Source organism: Rhincodon typus, unplaced genomic scaffold (genome assembly GCF_021869965.1).
Source record: "Rhincodon typus isolate 14 unplaced genomic scaffold, sRhiTyp1.1 hic_rhity00001777, whole genome shotgun sequence".
Classification (NCBI taxonomy): Eukaryota; Metazoa; Chordata; class Chondrichthyes; order Orectolobiformes; family Rhincodontidae; genus Rhincodon; species Rhincodon typus.
The window spans coordinates 1-20,237 of NW_025967415.1; the positions used below are offsets into that span (position 1 = coordinate 1).

Sequence of the window (20,237 nt, forward strand, 5' to 3'; positions counted from 1 at the left end):
CTTAATCCCTTTCCCCACCTTCACTGCCATTGAAATTCCCATTCATGTGCTCCAGACTCCCCTTCTCTAATGGTTCCTTTGTTAAATACTAAATCTATTCCACTACCTGAACCATACACACATTGTGTTCTTATGAGAAGCCATAACATTAACATTAACTTTGTTTTGTCGTCTACAGATGCTGCCAGATGTACTGAATATTTAAAGCATTTTCTGTTCTTATTTCAGATTTCCAACATCCATATTAAATACTCATTTCTTAGCTGCCTTTCACTGGCTCCCCATTCCCAACAAATTGAATTAAAGCTTCTGATGCTCATTTACAAGTTTCTCAGTCATCAATGTAACACCATTGGTTACGAAGCAAGGATGAGGGATAATGGAAATGACAGACTACTTAGTGTGACATTAATATCAGGAAAAAAAAGCTGCAGTATACTATTAATAAAATCTTAACAATGCACTTGGAAATTATTGTATGATCAGACCAAATCAATATTGTTTTATGAAGGAGAATTTTTTAGTTTTTGGGATGTAACTGCTAGGGTAAATAGAAGGGATTCAGTAGATGTAGTATACTTGGATTTCCAAAAGGAATTCGACCAGGTACTGCATAAATGTTTAATATTCCAGCTGCGCTCATGGAGTTGGTAGCAACATATTAGTATAGATGCAAGGTTGATTAACAGATGGGAAACAAGGTGATAACTGGGGCTTTTTCAAGTTGGCAGGGTGCAAATAGTGGAGTACTACAAGGGTCAGTGCTGAGGTGTTGACTATTTTCAATCCATATTAGTGACTTAGAAAAGGACACTTTGTATCGAAGTTTAAGATGCTTTATTCTGTGAGAATGTAAATTGAAAAGAGGAACCAAAGAGATTATAAAGAGGTGTGGACAATTTAAGTGAGTAAGCAATAAATGAAGTGTGAGCAAAGGAAGTATGAGGTTATTCATACTAATAGCAACAACAAACACAGAACATTTTAAAAGTGTAAAACTTCTAAATATTGATGTTAAGAGAAATATGGGTATATGTGCACAAAGTTGATCTATAGGTAAAGCAAGCAATTAGGAACAGGAGTGGGCCATTCAGTCTTTCAAGCCTGCCTCACCATTCAACACGATCATGGTTAATAGAATACTTTGATGGTTTTTACTCAACCCATCCCTGTAACCCTGTACACTACTGGTAATCAAAACCTATCAATCTCTGTCTTTAGAATATTCATCCTCCTCAGCCCTGTCCTGGAGAATTCCAATGGTTTACAACTGTCTAGGTAAAACAAATTCTCCTCATCTTAGACCTAAGTAATATCCACCTTATTTTTAAAATGTGGCCTCTGGGTCTAGACTCGCCAACCAGGGAAAACATCTTACCTGCATCTACCCCTTCAAGTATTTTGTAATGTTCAATGAGATCACCTCTCGTTCTTTGACACTCTAGAGAATACAAGCTCAGTTCACTCAGTCTCTCTTCATAGGACAGTGCTATCATCCCAACTATCAAGTCTAGTGAATCTTCATTGCAGTCCCTTTGTGCCTGTAATATCATTCCTCAGATAGAGACCAAAACGGAACACTGTACTCTAAGGGGGTCTAACCAAGGTCCTATAGAATTGAAGCAAGACTTCACTGTTCCTATACTCACATCCTCTTGCAATAAAGGCTGAAATTAGCCCTCCTAATACCTTGCTTCACCTGTATGTTAGCCTTCAGCAACTTGTGAACAAGGACACTTGGGACCTTTTGAACATTTACATATTTGAATCTTTTACAGAAATACTTGTTTTACATTTTCTCCACAACTCCTATTCCTGCCTTGTAACATACACAAATTTGGAAATATTACATTTGGTCCCTATCTCCAACTGTTGATAACATTGTGAACAGCTGTGACCCTAGGTACTGATCCTTACAGTACCCCACTAAGTCATAGCCTGCCAATTCGGGAATGACCCATTTATTCCTACTCTCTATTTTCTGTCAGCCAATCATTAATTCTTGCTAGTACATTTACTTCCTATCCCACGTACTTAAACTTTTCAAACCAGCCTCTTTAGTAAAAGTCTTCTAAAAATCTAAATATACCATGCCCATCAGCTCTCTTTTTTTTATCAATTTTGTTTGTAACATATTCAAAAAATCTCCAAGTTCATCAAACGCCATTCCTCATTTGCAAATTCAAGCTGACTGTGCTCAACCAAATCATAATCAACCATATGTCTATTTTCCACCCTTTATAATAGATTCTGGTGTTTTCCCTGCTAATGAAGTAATGCTAACTGATCTGTAGTTCCCTCTTTTCTATCTCATTCCCTTCTTAAATAGTGGGGGGTGACATTTGTTGCCTTTATATCTGCAGGATTAATTGCAGAATCCATAGAATTTTGGAAAAATCACCAATGCATTTCTCTGTAATCACTTGCACTCTGGGATGAAGACCATCAAGTCTGGCGGATTTATCACTTTAACCCAATTAATATCTCAAGTACAGTCTTCTTACTAACATTAATTTCCTTCAATTCCTCATTCTGTTTAGGATTAGGAAAGCAACCGTTTAGTGTAGGAGGATTAGAGCACAAAAATAAGGAAATCTTGCAACAATTCTAAAGGACTTTTGGTGTACTCGGTGTGCAGTTTCTGCATCCATATTCAAGGAAGAATTATACTTGCCTCGGAGGGGATACAGTAAAGGTTGAATACATTGGTTCCTGGATGAGGGGATTGTTTATGATGAGAGGCTGAATAAATTGGACTTGTTATCTCTGGAGTTTCATGGTCTCAGAATAATGGCTAGATGATCCAGAACTAAGACAAGAAATTTCTTGACCTCTGAGATTGTGAAATTTTGGAATTGTTTTCCCAGCATGTTTTGGATGCTCCATTATTGAGTATATTCATTTGGAAGGGAGACAGATTTAGTGAGGGTGTGGCAAAGCCAAGAATCCCCAATTGCCCTTGCTTGCTAGACCATTTCAGTGAGTTAAGAATCAGCCATATTGCTGAGTCTGGAGTCACATGCAAGCCAGACAAAGTAAGAATGGCAGATTTCCTTCCCCAACAATCATTTCTGTTTTCACTCTGATTACTGAGACCAATTGCTGTGGTGAACATATGCTTCAGGACATTTAACTGAGCCTCTGGATAATAAGCCCAATGATTTGACCATTACATACTCGCTCTCTCCTGTCATCCAATGAAATTGAAGATGGCAAATACAGACTTATCACATCTGGGACTGGGAGTGCTGCATGATTTGTCATTTCTCTTTATCCTTTGTACCGTAACTATTCATCAGTGAGCAGATCTAAGTTGCAATATCTGAATTTAGATTTTTCCCCTTCAAATGAAATCTGAAACTAAATCAGTGGCTTGTTTCAGCAATAGAAGAGAATAAGTCAAATTATGGACATAAATCATCCATTGTTACCTCTATATAATGGTGTTTTCTTGTAGGCCACATGAATAATTAGTTACATTCCAGAAGGAACAAAAACATGACATGAAAATCAGTACAAGGTTAAAGATACAAGGTAATTCTTTTATTCATTCATGGAATGTGAACATTTCTAAAGCCAGCATTTATTGCCATCCCTAATTGCCCAAAGGGGAGTGAAGTCAACCATAATGCCATGCGTCTGGAGTCACATGTAGGCCAGGCCGGGTAAGGACAGCAGATTTCCTGGCCGTTACTGTCTAATCGGTCCACTCTAATCATTTGTAAAGTAAATGAAAGGTCATCAATAGTGCTATCAAGCAGCACCTGCTCAGTGATGCCCAGTTTGGGTTCCACTGGGGTTACTTGATCCTGACCTCACTACAGCCTTGGTTCAAATATGGACAAAAGAGCTGAATTCCAGAGGTGAGGTGAGAGTGACAGCTCTTGACATCAAGGCCACATTTTAACTGAGTGTGGCAACAAGGAGCTCTAGAAAATCTGGAATCAGTGGGTATCAGAGGCCAAACTCTTTGCTGGTTGGAGTCATACCTGGCACAGAGGAAAATGGTTATGGTTGTTGGAGGTCAGTCATCTCAGTTCCAGGACACCTCTGCAGGAGTTCCTCAGGGTAGTGTCCTAGGCCCAAACATCTTCAGCTGCTTCATTGATGACCTTCCCTCCATCATAAGATCAGAAGTGGGGGTGTTTGCTGATGATTGCACAGTGTTTGGTACCATTCACATCTTCTCAGATACTGAAGCAGTCCATGTTCAAATGCAACAAGATCTGGACAATATCCAGGCTTGGACTGAAAAGTGGCAAGTAACATCCATGCCAGGCAAAGACCATCTCTGATTTTTAAAAAAAACGAACCACTACCCTTTGACATTCAATACTGTTACATCACTGAATCTTTCACTAGAAACATCCTTGGGATTACTATTGATCAGAAACTCAACTAGACCTGCCACATAAGCATAGTGGCTACAAGAGTAGGTCAAAAAGCTAGGAATACTGCAGCAAGTAACTCCCCTCCTGACTCCCCAAAGTCTGTCCATCATCTCCTGACATAAGTCAGGAGTGTGATGGAACACTCCCCACTTGCTTGGATAGATACAGCTCCAACAACACTCAAGCTTTATACCATCCAGGATAAAGCAGCCTGCTTGATTGACACCACATCCACAAACATCCACTCCCTCCACCAAACACTGCTCAGTAGCAGCAGTGTGTATTATCTGCAAGGTGCACTACACAAATTCACCAAACATCCTTAGACAGCACCTTTCAAACCCATGACCACTTCCGTCTAGAAAGACAAGGGCAGTAGATGCATGGGCACACAATCACCTGCAAGTTGCCCTCCAAGCCACTCACCATCCAGACTTAGAAATATATCACTATTCCTTCAGTGTCACTGGGTCAAAATCCTGAAATCCTTTCCAATCAGCATTGTGGGCTTACAGGTGAATAATACAAGAGAATAGAATCCCTACAGTGTGGAAACAGGCCATTCAGCCTATCGAGTCCACACCGACCCTCTGAAGAGAATCCCACCCACATCCAACCCTCTACCCTTTCCCTGTAACCCTGCATCTCCCGTGGTTAATCCACCCTAATCTGCACATCCCTGGACACTGAGGCAATTTCCCATGGCCAATCCACCCTAACCTGCACATCTTTGGATAATGGGAGGAAACCAGAGCACCCGGGGAAAATCCACACAGACATGGGGGAGAACTTGCAAACTCCACACAGACACTTGCCCAAGGGTGGAATCAAACTTCGGTCCCTGGCACTGTGCCACCCAAACATCAGCGGTTTAAGAAGCCTGCTCACCACCACCTTCTCAAGGGCAGCTACAGATGAGCAATAGATGCTGTCAGCCAGCAACGCCCATTTCCCACGAATAAATAAAAAAAATCTGACACTACCACCACTACTCTGCTGCATCCCCTTGTATACTGGAGAGTAATAATTGAAGATTAAATTTAGAGTCTGAACTCCTGGTGACGAAGACTAAGCACAAAACACTATTTAATTCACACTCATATCTTAGCCTCCAAAAATGAGAAATATTTATATTCCGTATACCTTCCACAAAAGGCAAGTATGCTTTTTTTTAGAAAAGTAAATTCCCGTCCTCCTGCAGCCCTAAAAATATAAACGCCTGCTAATGATTGTAACAGCAGTATTTTTATGTATCGTAATGTATTTATGGAAAACCTGTTGCAATTTTTTTAAGTTCATTCAATTTGATGCTATGTATTCATGATGTTACTATTATTGTTGCACTTTCCTGTGTTGACTGAATTATAATCAGTCTGGTTTGTCATATATTTTTCCGTATTATTTGACTTATTCAAGCTCTATATTGGGATTTCAAATGAGAAACAAAGTGAAAGGGATTTCTGTGCATTATCTCTCCATGGCTTTGCCTCTTTTTCTCTGCAAATTCCCACGACCTTCTGAAAGCGTTGTGCATCTCCCAAATTCAGTCACTTGCTCATCGCTAATATTTAAATGCTCTACCACTGCTCCTTAAAATCTAGCTGTTTTTGACCATCATATATCTCCTCATGTAGCTCAATGTTAAATTTATTTGATACTACTCTAATATAGTGCCTTTGATACAATTAAATACCCCAAGGCACTTGATGAATGTGAAGGTTGGTTGTTGTAGGAAAGCCATAGGTCATTTGCCTAGATATTCAAGATAACTCCAATGTGTAGCTTTAATTCTCATTCTGACTGAGGTTTACTTGGGGTCTGCTGCATAATCCAGCCCATGAGAGTTGAAGGCAAAAGCAAACCACCACTGTCAAAAGCTCCAAGGAAACATCAGGAGGAAGCATAAGCAGGAGGGTGTCTTAAGTGGAGTTTGCACATTCTCCCCCATGCCTGTGTGGGTTTCCCTTGGGTGCTCTGGTTTCCTCCCACAGTCCAAAGATGTGCGGGTTAGGGTGGATCAAGGACCTGCACGTGGACAGAGCATGTAAGACATGTGCTGTTGTTATTTTATGTACAGATGCTGCATTTGAAGTTTCTTGTTGGTTTGAGGCACAATTTAGATTCTTTAGATAACCATATATCAAGACAAAACATCAAACCTTTATAAACTTCAATGCTGGTTTCGCACCTATAGTTTGAACACCAAACAGTGTGAGAATACCACCTCAATGTGGTTGTCATTTGCCAAAATTTTGAGTCTTCAATAAACGCATACTGTTCTTTGCATCAATCTCACATGGAATTACATAATTCAATACAGAAACTCCAATATAAATACTCTGTTCATATAAGCATGGAGTATTACACTTCACAATGGTCTGTCAGAGGAATATACATATATTTATATCCAGAAATGCTATCCGCACAACGAAATGCTTTTTCCACCATGAAATTGCCACAATATTTTTTTTGTTTTTTTTTCAATGAACCAGCATCAGTAAAACACCCGTGTTGCCAATTATATGTTTACATGCAAAACCCATTTTGGGCAATGTAAACCATCAAAGGTGAGGGGGTGATAGGGAGAGCGAGCAGGGGCTAAATCAGAATGGAGTTGGAGGGGAAATAAAGCACTGTATCCACTGTTCCCACCTCTCTCTAAAGGCATCAACCGGCATTGGTGGAGACCACATGCTTCCTCTCCAAGGACACTTTAGCATGAATGTAGCCATGGAAGAGGGGCAGATAGTTAGCAGAAATAACCCCGTCCACAGCCTGCTGTCTGGACCTGTTAATAGTCAATTTGTCCAGGAGCAGACCCATGAGGAGGTCCATCAGCCTATCCATACACATCCTCACCAGATGCCCAAAGATCAGGAGCGTGGGATAGAAGTTTAATTAAAAGCACAACAAAAGATTTTTCAAATAACTGAAAAGGGGGTGCAATTGTCCACAACCAATATATACTTGATCCATGGACTCCACAGCACTGGAAAATAAACAGTTGGGCTGGGTGTTGCTTCTGCCACCCAGATCTGACTCTGGTCATCCTCATGGCCGTAGCCCTCCCCTCCACCAGCTACTCGAACCTGTGGATTCCTGAGCAGTGGTTCACTGATGATAGCCACTACTTCTGCAAAATTTGGACTCTTCAATACTTATTAACTAATTAAACCATACATTGCATCAATGCACAGAGAATTGCATCATTTAATATAAAAAATCCAATGTAAATACTCTGTTAATATAAGATTACTCTTTGCTAGAATCTGTCTGAGCTGCTCTTTAATTCGAGTTTGCCTTTCACAGAATCACAGGTGTGAAAGGAGCCCATTTGGCCCACTGTGACTGCACTGACTTACTGATCATTTTAACTTGGTGCCAACCACCTGCCTTTTCCTAATAGCCCTGCACATTGGATTATTATTTAAATAGAAACAAAATCTTTTTGAATGCCTCAATTGATCCTGCCTGCATCACGCTTCCAAGCAGTGCATTCCAGATCCTAAATACTTGCTTTATGAAAAGAGTTTTTTTTCTCCTCACATTTGTATCTTTGCCTTTTCATTCTCAAACCTTTTAACATGCAGGAACAGTTTCTCCGTATCAACTCTATGCAGGCATCTCATAAATTTGAAAACTTCCATCAAATATTCTCTCGCCTTCTCCACAAGAAAAACAGTCCCAACTTCTCTGTTCCATTTTCCTAGATGAAGTGTCTCATTCTATGAAACATTTGTCATAAATTTCTTCTGCGCTCTTTCTAACGCATTCACATTTTTCCTCTATTGTGGTGCTCAAAACTGTATATGATGATCCACCTGTGGTTTAATCTGTGCTTATGCAAGTTCATTTTCACTTGCCTCCTATATTCCATTCCTCTATTAACAAAGCTTAGAATTCTGTATGTTTTATTTACAGTTCTCCCCACCTGTCCTACCACGTTTAACAGCTTACACCCAAGTTCCTCTGCTCCTGCACACCATTTAAAATAGTACACTTATTTTATGCTGTCTCTCCATGCTCTTTGTAGCAAAGCATTTTATCTCCTTCTCTACATTCAACTTCATCCACCACCTATCTGCCCATTCCTCCAATGTGTCAATGTCCTTTAGAAGTTCTACACTGCTCTCACGGTTTACAATTCTCTCAAGTTCCATATTATCCAAAAACTTTGAAATCATCCCCTTCTTACTAAGACCTAGACTACATATCTACAAACATCCTAATACTGACCCCTAAAGAACTTAACCTCAAATCTTCTTCCAGCTGAGACATGCCTATTAATTATTACCTGTTTCTTGTCCCTTGGGCAATTGCAGAACAATGTTGCTCTGGTCCCTTTTATTCCATGTTATTTCCATAACTTCCCTTAAGTCTGTTGTGTTGCACTGTATCAAATGTTTTTTGGAAGTTCATTTATGGAAGAAACTCCAGGAATTCAGTTAAACACAATTTTCCTTTAATAAATCCATGACTCTTTCTGATCAACCCACATTTTTTTTCACGAGGATTAATTCTATCATGGAAATAGTTTAACCTTGGTTGTGAGGAAAGTTCTTGAAACAAAGGCCTAGCAATTACAAATGAATCTTTACAACATTTTTTTTTTTTTTTTTGAACATGTGTGTAATGTTTGCAATTCTCCAGCACCATCCCAAACTCAGGGAAGTTCGAAAAATTATTGCTGGCTCCCTTGTAATTTCTACTGTCACCTCTTGCAATATCCATGGGTGCATCTCATCCAGTCCCAATGCCTAATCAACTTCAGGTATTGATACCTTACTTGTACCTCCTTCTTCTCCATTTTAAACACTTCTAGTGACTGAGTTTCCTCTGTCACTATGTTCTGGTCAGCATCTGCCTTGTAAGTAAAGACAGAAGCAAAGTACTAATTTAACACCTCAGCCATGCCAATCTCTTTTTGCTTTGTAATTTTGCTTTTTCACTTCCGTTCTGAATCTCCTGTATTCAGCTTGATCCTCCATTGTATTTACTACCTGACACTTGTCATTTAAAAACAATTTTTGTTCATTTCTATCACCTTTTTATAATTCACGAAATTCTGGATTTGTTTGTCCTACAATCCCTTTTGAAGGAATATACCTTGACTGTGCCCAAATCATTTCCTTTTTGAAGACAGCTCATAGTTCACCTAATGTCTTTCCTGCCCAGCTCTGTTCTAGCCTCATTTACATTGGCTCTCCATCAATTGATCATTCTTACCCTGGTCAACCAATGTTATTTTCACCATCACTGTCAATCTTACGATACAATGATCGCTATCCCCTAAATACCCTCCTACTGTCACTTAATTGATCCACCTCATTCCCATGAACCTCAATCTAGCAATACTTCCTTTATTGTGGGCTGGACACTTTTATAGTTTTAGGAAATCTCCTGAACACAATCTGGGAACACTTGTCCCTCACTGCCCCTTACATTACCACTAATTAAGAATCTGATTATAACTGTGATGTTTACATCTCTCTGTAATTTGCTTGCAGATTTGTGCCTCTATATCCTTCTCATTAGTTGATGGACTATAGATCACACCAAACAATGTAATTGCACTCTTCTTATTAGATGTATGCAAACTAATTCTATCTTTGAACCCTCTGAAACATCCTCTTTCTCCAGTATTGCAGCTTTCTCCTTAACCAAAAGAACCATCACATTTTTTAAAAAAAACCTTTGCCTTTCTGGACAGCTTGCAGGCATTTTTAGCACCTACACCTGCTTTCCTTTAACAACAACAATGACAAAAACAAAATTGCTGGAAAAGCTCAGCAGGTCTGACAGCATCTGTGGAGGAGAAAACAGAGTTAACATTTTGGGTACGGTGACCCTTCCTCAGAACCCTGCTTTCCCTTAAACCAAGTCTCTATTATCTCAACAACAGGATAATCCCACTGGGGAATCTGTACATCTAACTCCCCAAACTATACTCTGTCAATTCATATATATGCGCAGTGTAATCATAATTTAGATTTCATTACTTTCTTCCTTACTCCAACTCCACATATTAATGTACAATTCTCTATTTTAATGCTATCTGCCTTTCCCAGCATTTTGTGTAGCTTGGTAGTACTTTCTAATATTCTCGGTTCCCACGCTGCTGCTGAATTAATTTAAACCTTCCCCAATAGCACCAGCAAAACACCCTGCAAGGATCTCAGTCCTATCTCTATTTGGATGTAACCCATGTGGCTAGTATAGGTACCATCTCTTGAGAACCTGTCCTCATTTCCTAGGATTGTAAAGTCTTCCCTCCTGCACCATCTTTCTAGCCATGTTTTCATCTGCCTTATCTTTATATTTCTGTTCTTGCACCTACCACTGGGAGTAACTGAAGATCGCTGTTTGAGAGTTCTTGTTTTCCAATTTTCTACTTTGTTTCCCAAATTCCAATTGCAGAACCACATCCTCCTGCCTGCTTATGTTGTTAGTGCTAATATGGAGCACAGCCTCTCACTTTTCACTGATTTCCGCCCCCTCCCCCTAGAATGTCCTGCAGCCATTCTGTGGCATCCCTGACCCTACACTAGTTTGACAATACCACATTCTGGGATCATGTTGACAGCCATTCTGTACCCTTAACTAAAGCACCCAATCAGTGCTGCCCTTTCACATTTCTTTCTCCTTTTCTGAGCACTGTAGTGCCTTCAGCTTGGCTGTTGTTGCACTCATCAGAGATGCATCACTCTTACCAATGTCCAGAATGGAAAGCTAGTTAGTGACCAGGACCGCTGAGGACTATCTGCCTGTTTCTCTTGAACTGTCTGACAGTTAACCATTTCCTATTTACCTGTTGTCCCTAACTTGCAGTGAGACCACCTCTCTGAACATGCTATCTGTGCAGAGTCATAGAGCTGTACAGCATGGAAGCAGACCATTCGGTCTAACTCGTCCATGCCGACTAGATATCCTAAATTAATCTAATCCCATTTGCCAGTATTTGGCCCATGTCCCTCTTAAACCCTTCCTGTTCATACACCCATCCAGATGCCTTTTAAATGTTGTCATTGTATCAGCCTGCACCACTTCCTCTGGCAGCTCATTCCATACATGGACCACCCTCTGGGTGAAATTGTCACCCCTTAGGTCCCTTTTAAATCTTTCCCCTCTCACCTTGAACCTATGCCATCTAGTTTTGGACTCCCCCAACAAGGGGAAAAGACCTTGTCTGTTTACCCTATCCATGATTTTATAAACATCTATAAGGGCACCCTTCAGTGGAGGATTTGCAAATGCAATTCAATATCGATAAGTGTGAGGAAGTTGTACTTTGGAAAGTCAAACCAAGGTAGGACTTAGACAGTAAATGATAAGGGCTTGAGGAGTGTTGTGGAACAGAGGGACCTAGGAGTACAAGTACCTAGTTCGTTGAAAGTGGCATCACAGGTAGGCAGGGTGGTGAATTTGGCATTTGACATGTTGCCATTCATTGGTCGAGGCATTGAGTATAGGAGGTGGAACATTGTTACAGTTGTATAAGTTGGTGAGGCTGCACTTGGAGTATTGTGTATGGTTTTTGGCCACCCTGTTATGGGAAAGACATAGTTAAACTGAAAAGTGTGCGAAGAAGATTTACGAGGATGTTGCCAGGGCTAGTAGGCCTGAGTTATAGGGAGAGGTTGGCCAGGATAGGACTTTATTCCTTGGAACGTAGGAGAATGAGGGGTGACCTTATTGATGTGTATAAAATCACGAGGGGTATGGATAGGATGAATGCATATAGTCTTTTTCCCAGAGATGGAGAATTGAAAACTAGAAGGCATAGGTTTAAAGTGAGAGGGGGAAGATTCAAAAAGGACTTGAGGGGCATCTTCTTCATGCAGAGAATGGGGTGCATATTATGGAATGGGCTGCCAGAGAAAGTGGTTCAGGCAGGTACAACAGCAACATTTAAAAAACATTTGGATAGGTATATGAATGGGAAGGGTTTAGAGGGATATGGACCAAATGCAAGCAGTTGGAACTAGCTGAGTGGGCAGCATGGACCAGTTTTGGCCAAAGGGCCTGTTTCCATGCTGTATGGCTCTCTGACCCTTCAGCATTTGATGCTCCAGGAAAAACAGCTCTAGCCTATTCAGCCTCTTCCTTTAGCTTAAACTCTCCAACCTTGGCAACATCCTTGTAAATCTTTTCTGAACCCTTTCAAGTTTCACAACATGCGATGGGATACTCATCACTTGTACAACTCTGCTGACACACTAGAATCTAAACATAATCCTGGTAAAGCAACCTGACTGATCACCAACAGTGAGATGCTTCAATGTGTACTATGTACCATAAAATACACAGGAGTAACATAAACCTGCTTCAATTGCACCTTGCAAACTTGCAGCCTTTACTACATAATGAGGAAAGGGTAGCAGGCATGAAGGAAAATAACTATCCCATGGTTCCCCTTCCAAGCATCTCTCATCCTGATTTGGAAATACAGGGGATTCCAGATTTATGAACATCTGACTCATGAATGTGCATACTTATGAACACGATCCCATATGGGTGTATAATTTGATACACCCAACATACAAGTATTTCCTGTGCTTATGAACAGCTGCTTTACGTTGTCCTGCATTGTGTTCCAACTTGCTTACAGATCAACTTGAGAACTGATCCCATTCAGGACTGCCTGTACATTCAGTCAAATGCAGAGATTGGAAGTTGCTGTCAGTGATCGGTGCAGGTTGCCAATAAACTCAGCAAGGCATCGGTTTGGGGTATTTGTCCACTAGTTCCTCACTTTAAAAACTTCAGGAAAAATTTACAGCTAATGCATTCAGGAATAAGTGAATTTTGAACAGAGATAATTAATTCCAAACAACCTCTCTGGCTTTGAAAATGTTAACTTTACAATACAAGTTATTATCTGCTAATAATAACTTTTTTTTTTACTTAATTCCATCTGTCTTTTCCAAATTCCTTTGCTTTCTGTACCTCATTTCTACTGCTTTTTAATTCCTGGTTTGGTCTCTGTCTGTTCTACGAAGGATTCTTTCTTCCCAGATTAAAGACACCAGAGATGCCCTGTCAAAGACATTGCTCTATGGGGTGTTGGATTAAAGCAAGCCTTCACACAAAAACCCAAGAAAACTTTCAGGTTAACTATATTAGCAGTGTGAAGAGGAAGTGCCATTCTCTCATTTCTGAGCTTAAAATTTGGACCATGTTTCAACAAACCAACGGGTTGTGCCATGAAATTAACTTCCGTATTTCTAACCTCCAGTCAAGGAAAATAAATAGTCTTGGCAATAAATTACAATATAGGTACTTTGTTAGACTAAGATAAATTCTGGTGCTTAGATACTTAAAAACATCAGTCTACATGAGTGACTATGGTTGACAACTTGGAACAGGTTACCATGAATTTAAAGGTCACTTATTGGAACAGCTTGAACAAATCACAATCACTATATCAACACACCAATTTGCAAGTATGCATTCTTTCATTCAAAGGACTGGTGAGATTCAGCATGAACAACATTTGCCTTTTATAGTGTATTGGTTTCAAAAATAAATTAAAATAACTGTTCCTCTCTGATCTGAAGTCCATCCTGAAAGAAACAAAACTATTGCAAATTGTGCATTATCTAAAATGTATTCTTATTTGTCCATCCTCGCATAATGAGCTACTGAAAGAGGAATGTGATGAAAACATTTTCTGATGTGCGTATATTGTTTAAGCATGTGTTCTCCACCTCTCAGCTCTGTGAACAAGGACAACTGGTAGACAAATGAAACCAGGCCCTCCACTGACGATTCTAAGGTAAATACAGTATATCAATGCCCCATGAACAGGAAACTTCCAGTATGAACCTTGTTTTCTGTTAACTTATTTAGGGTATCAGCAAGAATGATTACACCACACCTGGATTAGAGGAAAAAAATACTGATCTGGTTTCCAGTTGATCAATATTAACAACACTTGCTGGAAGGTTACATGGGTGTCATGTGAGGACAAGGCCTGACTTGGAAATGACCAACAGAATGATAACACATTGAAGGTCACACATGAATAATTGTCTCTTATTCAAGATATCAGAGATCAACTGCTCTTTATGGAATCTTAACCCAGCAAGAGAGCAGTATCAAGAGATCATAAGAAAATATGTGAGAGGAAATGTATAATAAGAGGTAAATGAGTGTGTACAGTTTTTTTCAATTCATACTGATGTTTACTTTACAGAGCACAGGTGTGTCGAATCTGCCAAGATCAGAGCTAAATATCCAGACAGAGTACCAGTGAGTATGATTCCAGTGAAATGTATTGGTTTTAATAATTATTTTTGCATTGTTTTGACAATGAGGAATTATTTAAACTTATTTTCTTACAAGATTTCTTTCTAACATGACATTCAAAGATAAAAGACCTTTTGGTGCCTTGTATACTTGATAAAATCATGGACAAATCTTCAAACAGTCACAAAATAGTGCCAAGAATTGATAACTTCCACAGGAAAACAGATGAACGTTTGAAAAAGAAGAATTCCAAAAAATATTTGAAAAGAACAGTCAAATGAAAGGGCTGAATGAATTTCTGTGTATTGTCTGAAGTCACTTATTTGTATATTTAATGCTTCAAACTCTCATTTCTTCAACTGAGTCTTATTAAAAATCTTAACACATTACAAAACAGATATACATTGGTACAAATTAAACAGAGGGTTGAATTTACATTAAGCAGGATATTACCATGTGCTTGGATGCAGGTGAAGATTGTGCCAGGTATGGATTAATTTAGTCCCTGAAGAGCAATGTTATAAATAGTTATGCCACAAAAGAAATAATGCAATGTTCTTCATTGACCTAGATTATTAAGAAAACTGATTGAAGCAGATGTTTTTTATTTAACCTATAAATTTAGTTACATTATCTGTTTTGCCATGCACTAACTATGGAGCAGTGCTTTTACATGTAAATATACACAGAATATCTGTTATGTTTATTATTGACAGGAAATTGGAATATGAATAGATTTTGGCAGAATTATTACATTCCTTATTATCTATATCTGAACTGTATTAAGTAAACTTAAGTTTACCTTTTTGATTATATTATGACAACTTTTTGAAGGTGTAAATGGTTTTGACAATTTACAATAAAGATGTTTCAGTAATTTTGTATTAAAGATGGATGTTAAACAATTCTGTGTTCTCAAGGTTTTATTTTAGGCATTGAAGATATCTCTGAGTAAATTTGGGGATCATTAAGTACCTACCCAACGTTTGCAGCAAATAAAAAGTGCTGACATTACTCAACGGTTCAGGCAACATCTGTAGAAAGAGGGAGGTCAGGTTAGCATTTCAAAGTCCCCTCTTTTGGCCCAAGTTGCTTTTATAGTGCTTTATTCGAGCTAGTTGCAGGCATATTCACAGGCATTTTCTCCAAATGTCTAAAAGTACCCATTTCATAAGAACAGAAGCGCTGAAAAGTAGGATAACTGCTGTCCCTTATAGTGTCTTTGCCACAGAACATGATAGCATACGTCACATATTTAAAACAGCTGCAAACTACAAAATACAAGTTTTGTTCAAAATCTATTCCTGATGTCAAAAAATCAAATATATTTATAATAGTTTTGTTCTAATAGGTGATAGTGGAGAAGGTATCTGGCTCACAGATAGTAGATATCGACAAAAGAAAGTACCTGGTGCCCTCTGATATCACAGTGGCACAGTTCATGTGGATTATTCGGAAACGGATCCAGCTGCCATCTGAGAAAGCCATCTTCCTTTTTGTAGATAAAACAGTCCCTCAGTCCAGGTCAGTGGTTTAATGACTTGCAATTAGCTTGTTAGCCAAGTTTTGAGAGAGACATCTGTACTATTCATACAAATGGAAAGCTTGTACAGTAAATGATGTATTAAAACAAACTTTCATTGAAGTGAGAAATTGAATATAAGGGAATTAATCTTGGTATAAGCAAATGCCCTGATTTTGATTTAAGTTAATTCGGTCGTGAATGTGATTTTTATTATTGCATCAGTAGCAGTTAAACACTGTCTCTAGTGAAGATTATCCATGTAATTAATAGAACGTAACTGCTATTTAATAAACAGTATGAAGTCCAAATAATCTTCATAATTCATTTGAGATTCATCACCTAAGCTACTTAAAATAATTGGTATTCAATTTTTACTGATTTATGTATCCTCTACATTTATTTACCCCTTCTGAATTCCTAGAGTCAATCAGCACGGAAACAGATCCTTTGGTATGTCCAGTCCATGCCGAACGTGATCCCAAACTAAACTCGTCCTGCCTGCTCCTGGTTCATATCCCTCCAGACCTTTCCTATTCGTGTACTTACCCAAATGCTTTTTAAACATTGCAGTTGTACCCACATCCATCATTTCCTCAGGAAGTTCAATGAACCACTCTATAAGCTTGACTTCTTAAGTTTGCTGTTCGTGCAACTAATAGTGCATTCCAGAAGTGCTGCCCAGTACAAAATCATATCTGATAGTAGACATTTCTCTTTAACTTTTTTGAAAATGTAAGTTTGTTGAGCATGGTCTGTACCCTACCTATTTTTTAAAAAAAACTGAAGAAGCCACAGGCTAATGAAATCAAATAACTTCTAGGATGTACAATCTATATACCTTGCGTCAAACCAACATTAAAGTTCATACATGAATAAGCAGCCCCCACCCCAATGCAGACACACGTACACAAACTTGCAGATGTGCACTCTCAACCTTTCTCACTAATCTGCAGATTTCTAGTTACCTGATCGTGCTGTTCATCCATACAATTCTCTTTGAATTTTCTCTATTCCATCAGTATAACTTACTCCAGACCTTCTAACATAGGGTTCCCAAATATTCCAGTTCACTTATTTTGACCTTCTTGGCCCAATCTGCCTCCTTTACCCACACCTTTGGTGGCAGAACCTTGAAAATTTCTCTGTAAACCTCACTTCTCTTTTAAAAGAAACTTCAAATACTGTGACTAATCTCATGAGGACCAATGTTGTTTTTCTTTTACTTGTGTCTATTTGTGATACACCATGGGATGTTTCCTTATATTGAAGGAGCTATATGGTTTAATTCATTGACCATGTTTTAGCAGTTCTCTCAAACATCAAGATTTAAAAGGACATTATTATTATGCTCAATGTTTGTTGTTTCTTATAGTTTGACCATGGGCCAACTGTATGAGAAGGAGAAAGATGAAGATGGATTTTTGTATGTGGCTTATAGTGGAGAAAACACATTTGGCTTCTAAATGTCTGTGCTTTAGCTCACAGCCACAGTTAATGCTCACCAATGAAAAGCCTACTTGTACTGTAGATAAACTATATCTTTTTGAAATATGATCTTGTGCGGAACATTAATCATTATGAATGCATTTGTTATTTGTTTCACTCTATATTCAGTTTATTATGTTTAAACTAAATTATATAAATATTAGTTTTCTTTGTTGCAGCTCAGTATTGTGACATGCCTGCTGTTTGATATTTTTAATTAGTTTTAGACCCGTATTTAAGAAAAGTTGTGTAAATATTGAATGATAAGGTGGCTGGAACAACCTAACCAACAATAAAGGTATCAAAATTTATCAGTCTTTTTCTTGTGGTCTTAATAATAGATGTTTCTCTATTTTTGACACTTTAAATAATATGTTAGATATCCAAAATATCTTGCTGTGTCAATAATTAAGGAATAGAAAACCTACATTGTATCTTAATTGCACAGGAATGATTATTTAATAATGTTGTGATAAATTACAAGTATAAGGATACTCTTTTTTTTTAAAAAGAAGGAAGAATGGATTCCATAGAAAATTGCACAGTGCTCCTTCATTCAGATTCAAATCCAGTTCAGATTCATTGAATGGAAGTTTCTTATCTTTGATTGTAACCATATTAAATTTAGTGTTTGAACAATAAGATTTTGTGTTGCAGTGGATACAGAGCAAGTACTCTATTCTGCAGAAATAGAAAGCCTTATTCAGGATGCATGCAGCAATGGCTGTTAGGAAGAAAACCCCAACAGTGCAATAAGGAATAATGTTTTGACATTAAAGAATATTGCAGTGGCAGAATAGAGGAATCTTAATCTCAGCATCTGGCCACACTGTACCTGACCAGGGAATGCTGAGTGCCGATACTAAGGCACAGATTTTAACTTGGCAGGGAAGAATCCTAACCCAAACTGTTACAGAATTTGAACTACATGATGTGCACATGTCGTCGGTAACAGTTGTTTGTCCAGAAGCCAACGCAATTGATCGGGAACAAAAACAGAAGCTGCTGAGCAAGTTCAGCAGGTCTGGCAGCATCTGTGAAGAAAAAATCAGAGTTAACGTTTTGGGTCTGGTGACCCTGCCTTAGAACTCAATTTATTGGCTTGGCTCGTAGCTGCAAAACAAGGTAGTCCTGCATGCTGCTGGTGAAGGTGAATCCCGGGCAGTTGTATTTCATTCATGGAGAGGAGGGTTATTCAGGGGCAGGAGAAGTAAGGGGGCAGGGGGTGGGGCAGTCCATGAAGTGGTGAGAAGGGGTTTGCTGATCTCAGGTTGGGGGAGGTAAGTGTCTAAGTAGGGAGGAGTTTAAATACTGGTAGCTGATCAGAGGCCTGAGGTGAGGTCCAGCGTGTCAGGTTGAGCTAAAAAGTGGGTAACCTCGAGAGATTGTGGCCAGATCGCTGATTATGGAGTTTGCTTAGGAAAGCCCGGTAGGTTAAGCAGATGAGTGTGAAAATAATGACCGCCTTGTATCCAGTAACCCTCACCTGACTTAATTACCAGGTTTCCTGAAGCTGTGATAGATGTCTTATATTTTCTAAGCAACCTTTCCAAAGATGTTATTACACATCTCCTGGAGCAGGTAGGACCTGAACCTGGCACTCGGAAGATAAAGGGCAAGACCACTGCACTACAAGAGCCCACTAAAGATGGGATAGTTTTGTTTAACTTGCTGAAATGAGTATGGGTATCCAAAAAAAGGTTGAATAGTTGTAGATATTTTCTGATGAACATTTTCAGAGGTATTATTACACATCTCTGAAACAGGTGGGATTTGAACCTGGGCAAGCTGGAATAGTTGAATGAATAGTTCAATTTTAAAATGCCTCCATGTTATATTATTTGCGTTGGTTGCCTTCCTGTTTTTGTTAAAGCCAGAACTGATCAGGTTGAAGGCTTTAACTCTTTGTCATCTCAAACACACTTTGGTTTATAGCTGAATTTTAACCATAGGTGTGAATGGATCCCTGCTTTAATGATGCAGTAATTTGCTAAAATACTTGTAGGCATATGTTAAGAATGTTTCTGATGCCCGTAATCCCTGGAAGTGCTCCAAATTCTCCAGATTAACAAACTGAAGCAAAAGTGTTTTAGAAATTGGAAAGAAAAGCTGAAAATGCTGACTCTAAATTGTCACAAGGCTTTTCAGATAACCGACACTGGCCAAGTTGAAGTTTTCACCAGTTAAATGCTAGGAAGACCAAAATCATTCCCTTCAATCACCATCACAAATTCCAATTTAAAAAAAGAAAATGTTCATGAGATGTGGCTAGGCCAGGATATATTGCTGTCTCTGATTATCCAGAGTGCAGTTAACAGTTAACCACATTGCTAAATCATGAGTCTGAATCAAGCTTAGGCCAAACCAGAGAAGGATGGCAGATATTCTTCTCTAAAATTTATTAGTGAGCCGTATAGTTTGTCACAAAAAAAAACAATCAGTGTTGGTTACATGGTTATCATTAGTTCAGCACTTTTTAAAATTCTAGATTTTTATTGAATTCATTTCACTAGCTCCCATGGTGGGATTCGAACCCATGTCCCCAAAAATTCAACCTGGGGTTCTGGATCACTACACTAGGGACATTA

The 20,237-nt window shown here is 38.8% G+C and overlaps 1 protein-coding gene across 1 annotated transcript; it reads left to right on the forward strand.

The window, feature by feature from the left end:
* Nucleotides 1-3,447: 3,447 nt before the first annotated feature.
* gabarapl2 (GABA(A) receptor-associated protein like 2) lies at nt 3,448-17,960 on the forward strand. Its single transcript, XM_048592774.1, has 4 exons — nt 3,448-3,534; nt 14,587-14,642; nt 15,991-16,163; nt 17,537-17,960. The coding sequence occupies exons 1-4, from the start codon at nt 3,504-3,506 to the stop codon at nt 17,625-17,627; spliced, it is 351 nt and encodes a 116-aa protein (XP_048448731.1). The 5' UTR covers nt 3,448-3,503; the 3' UTR covers nt 17,628-17,960.
* The last annotated feature ends 2,277 nt before the right edge of the window (nt 17,961-20,237 follow it).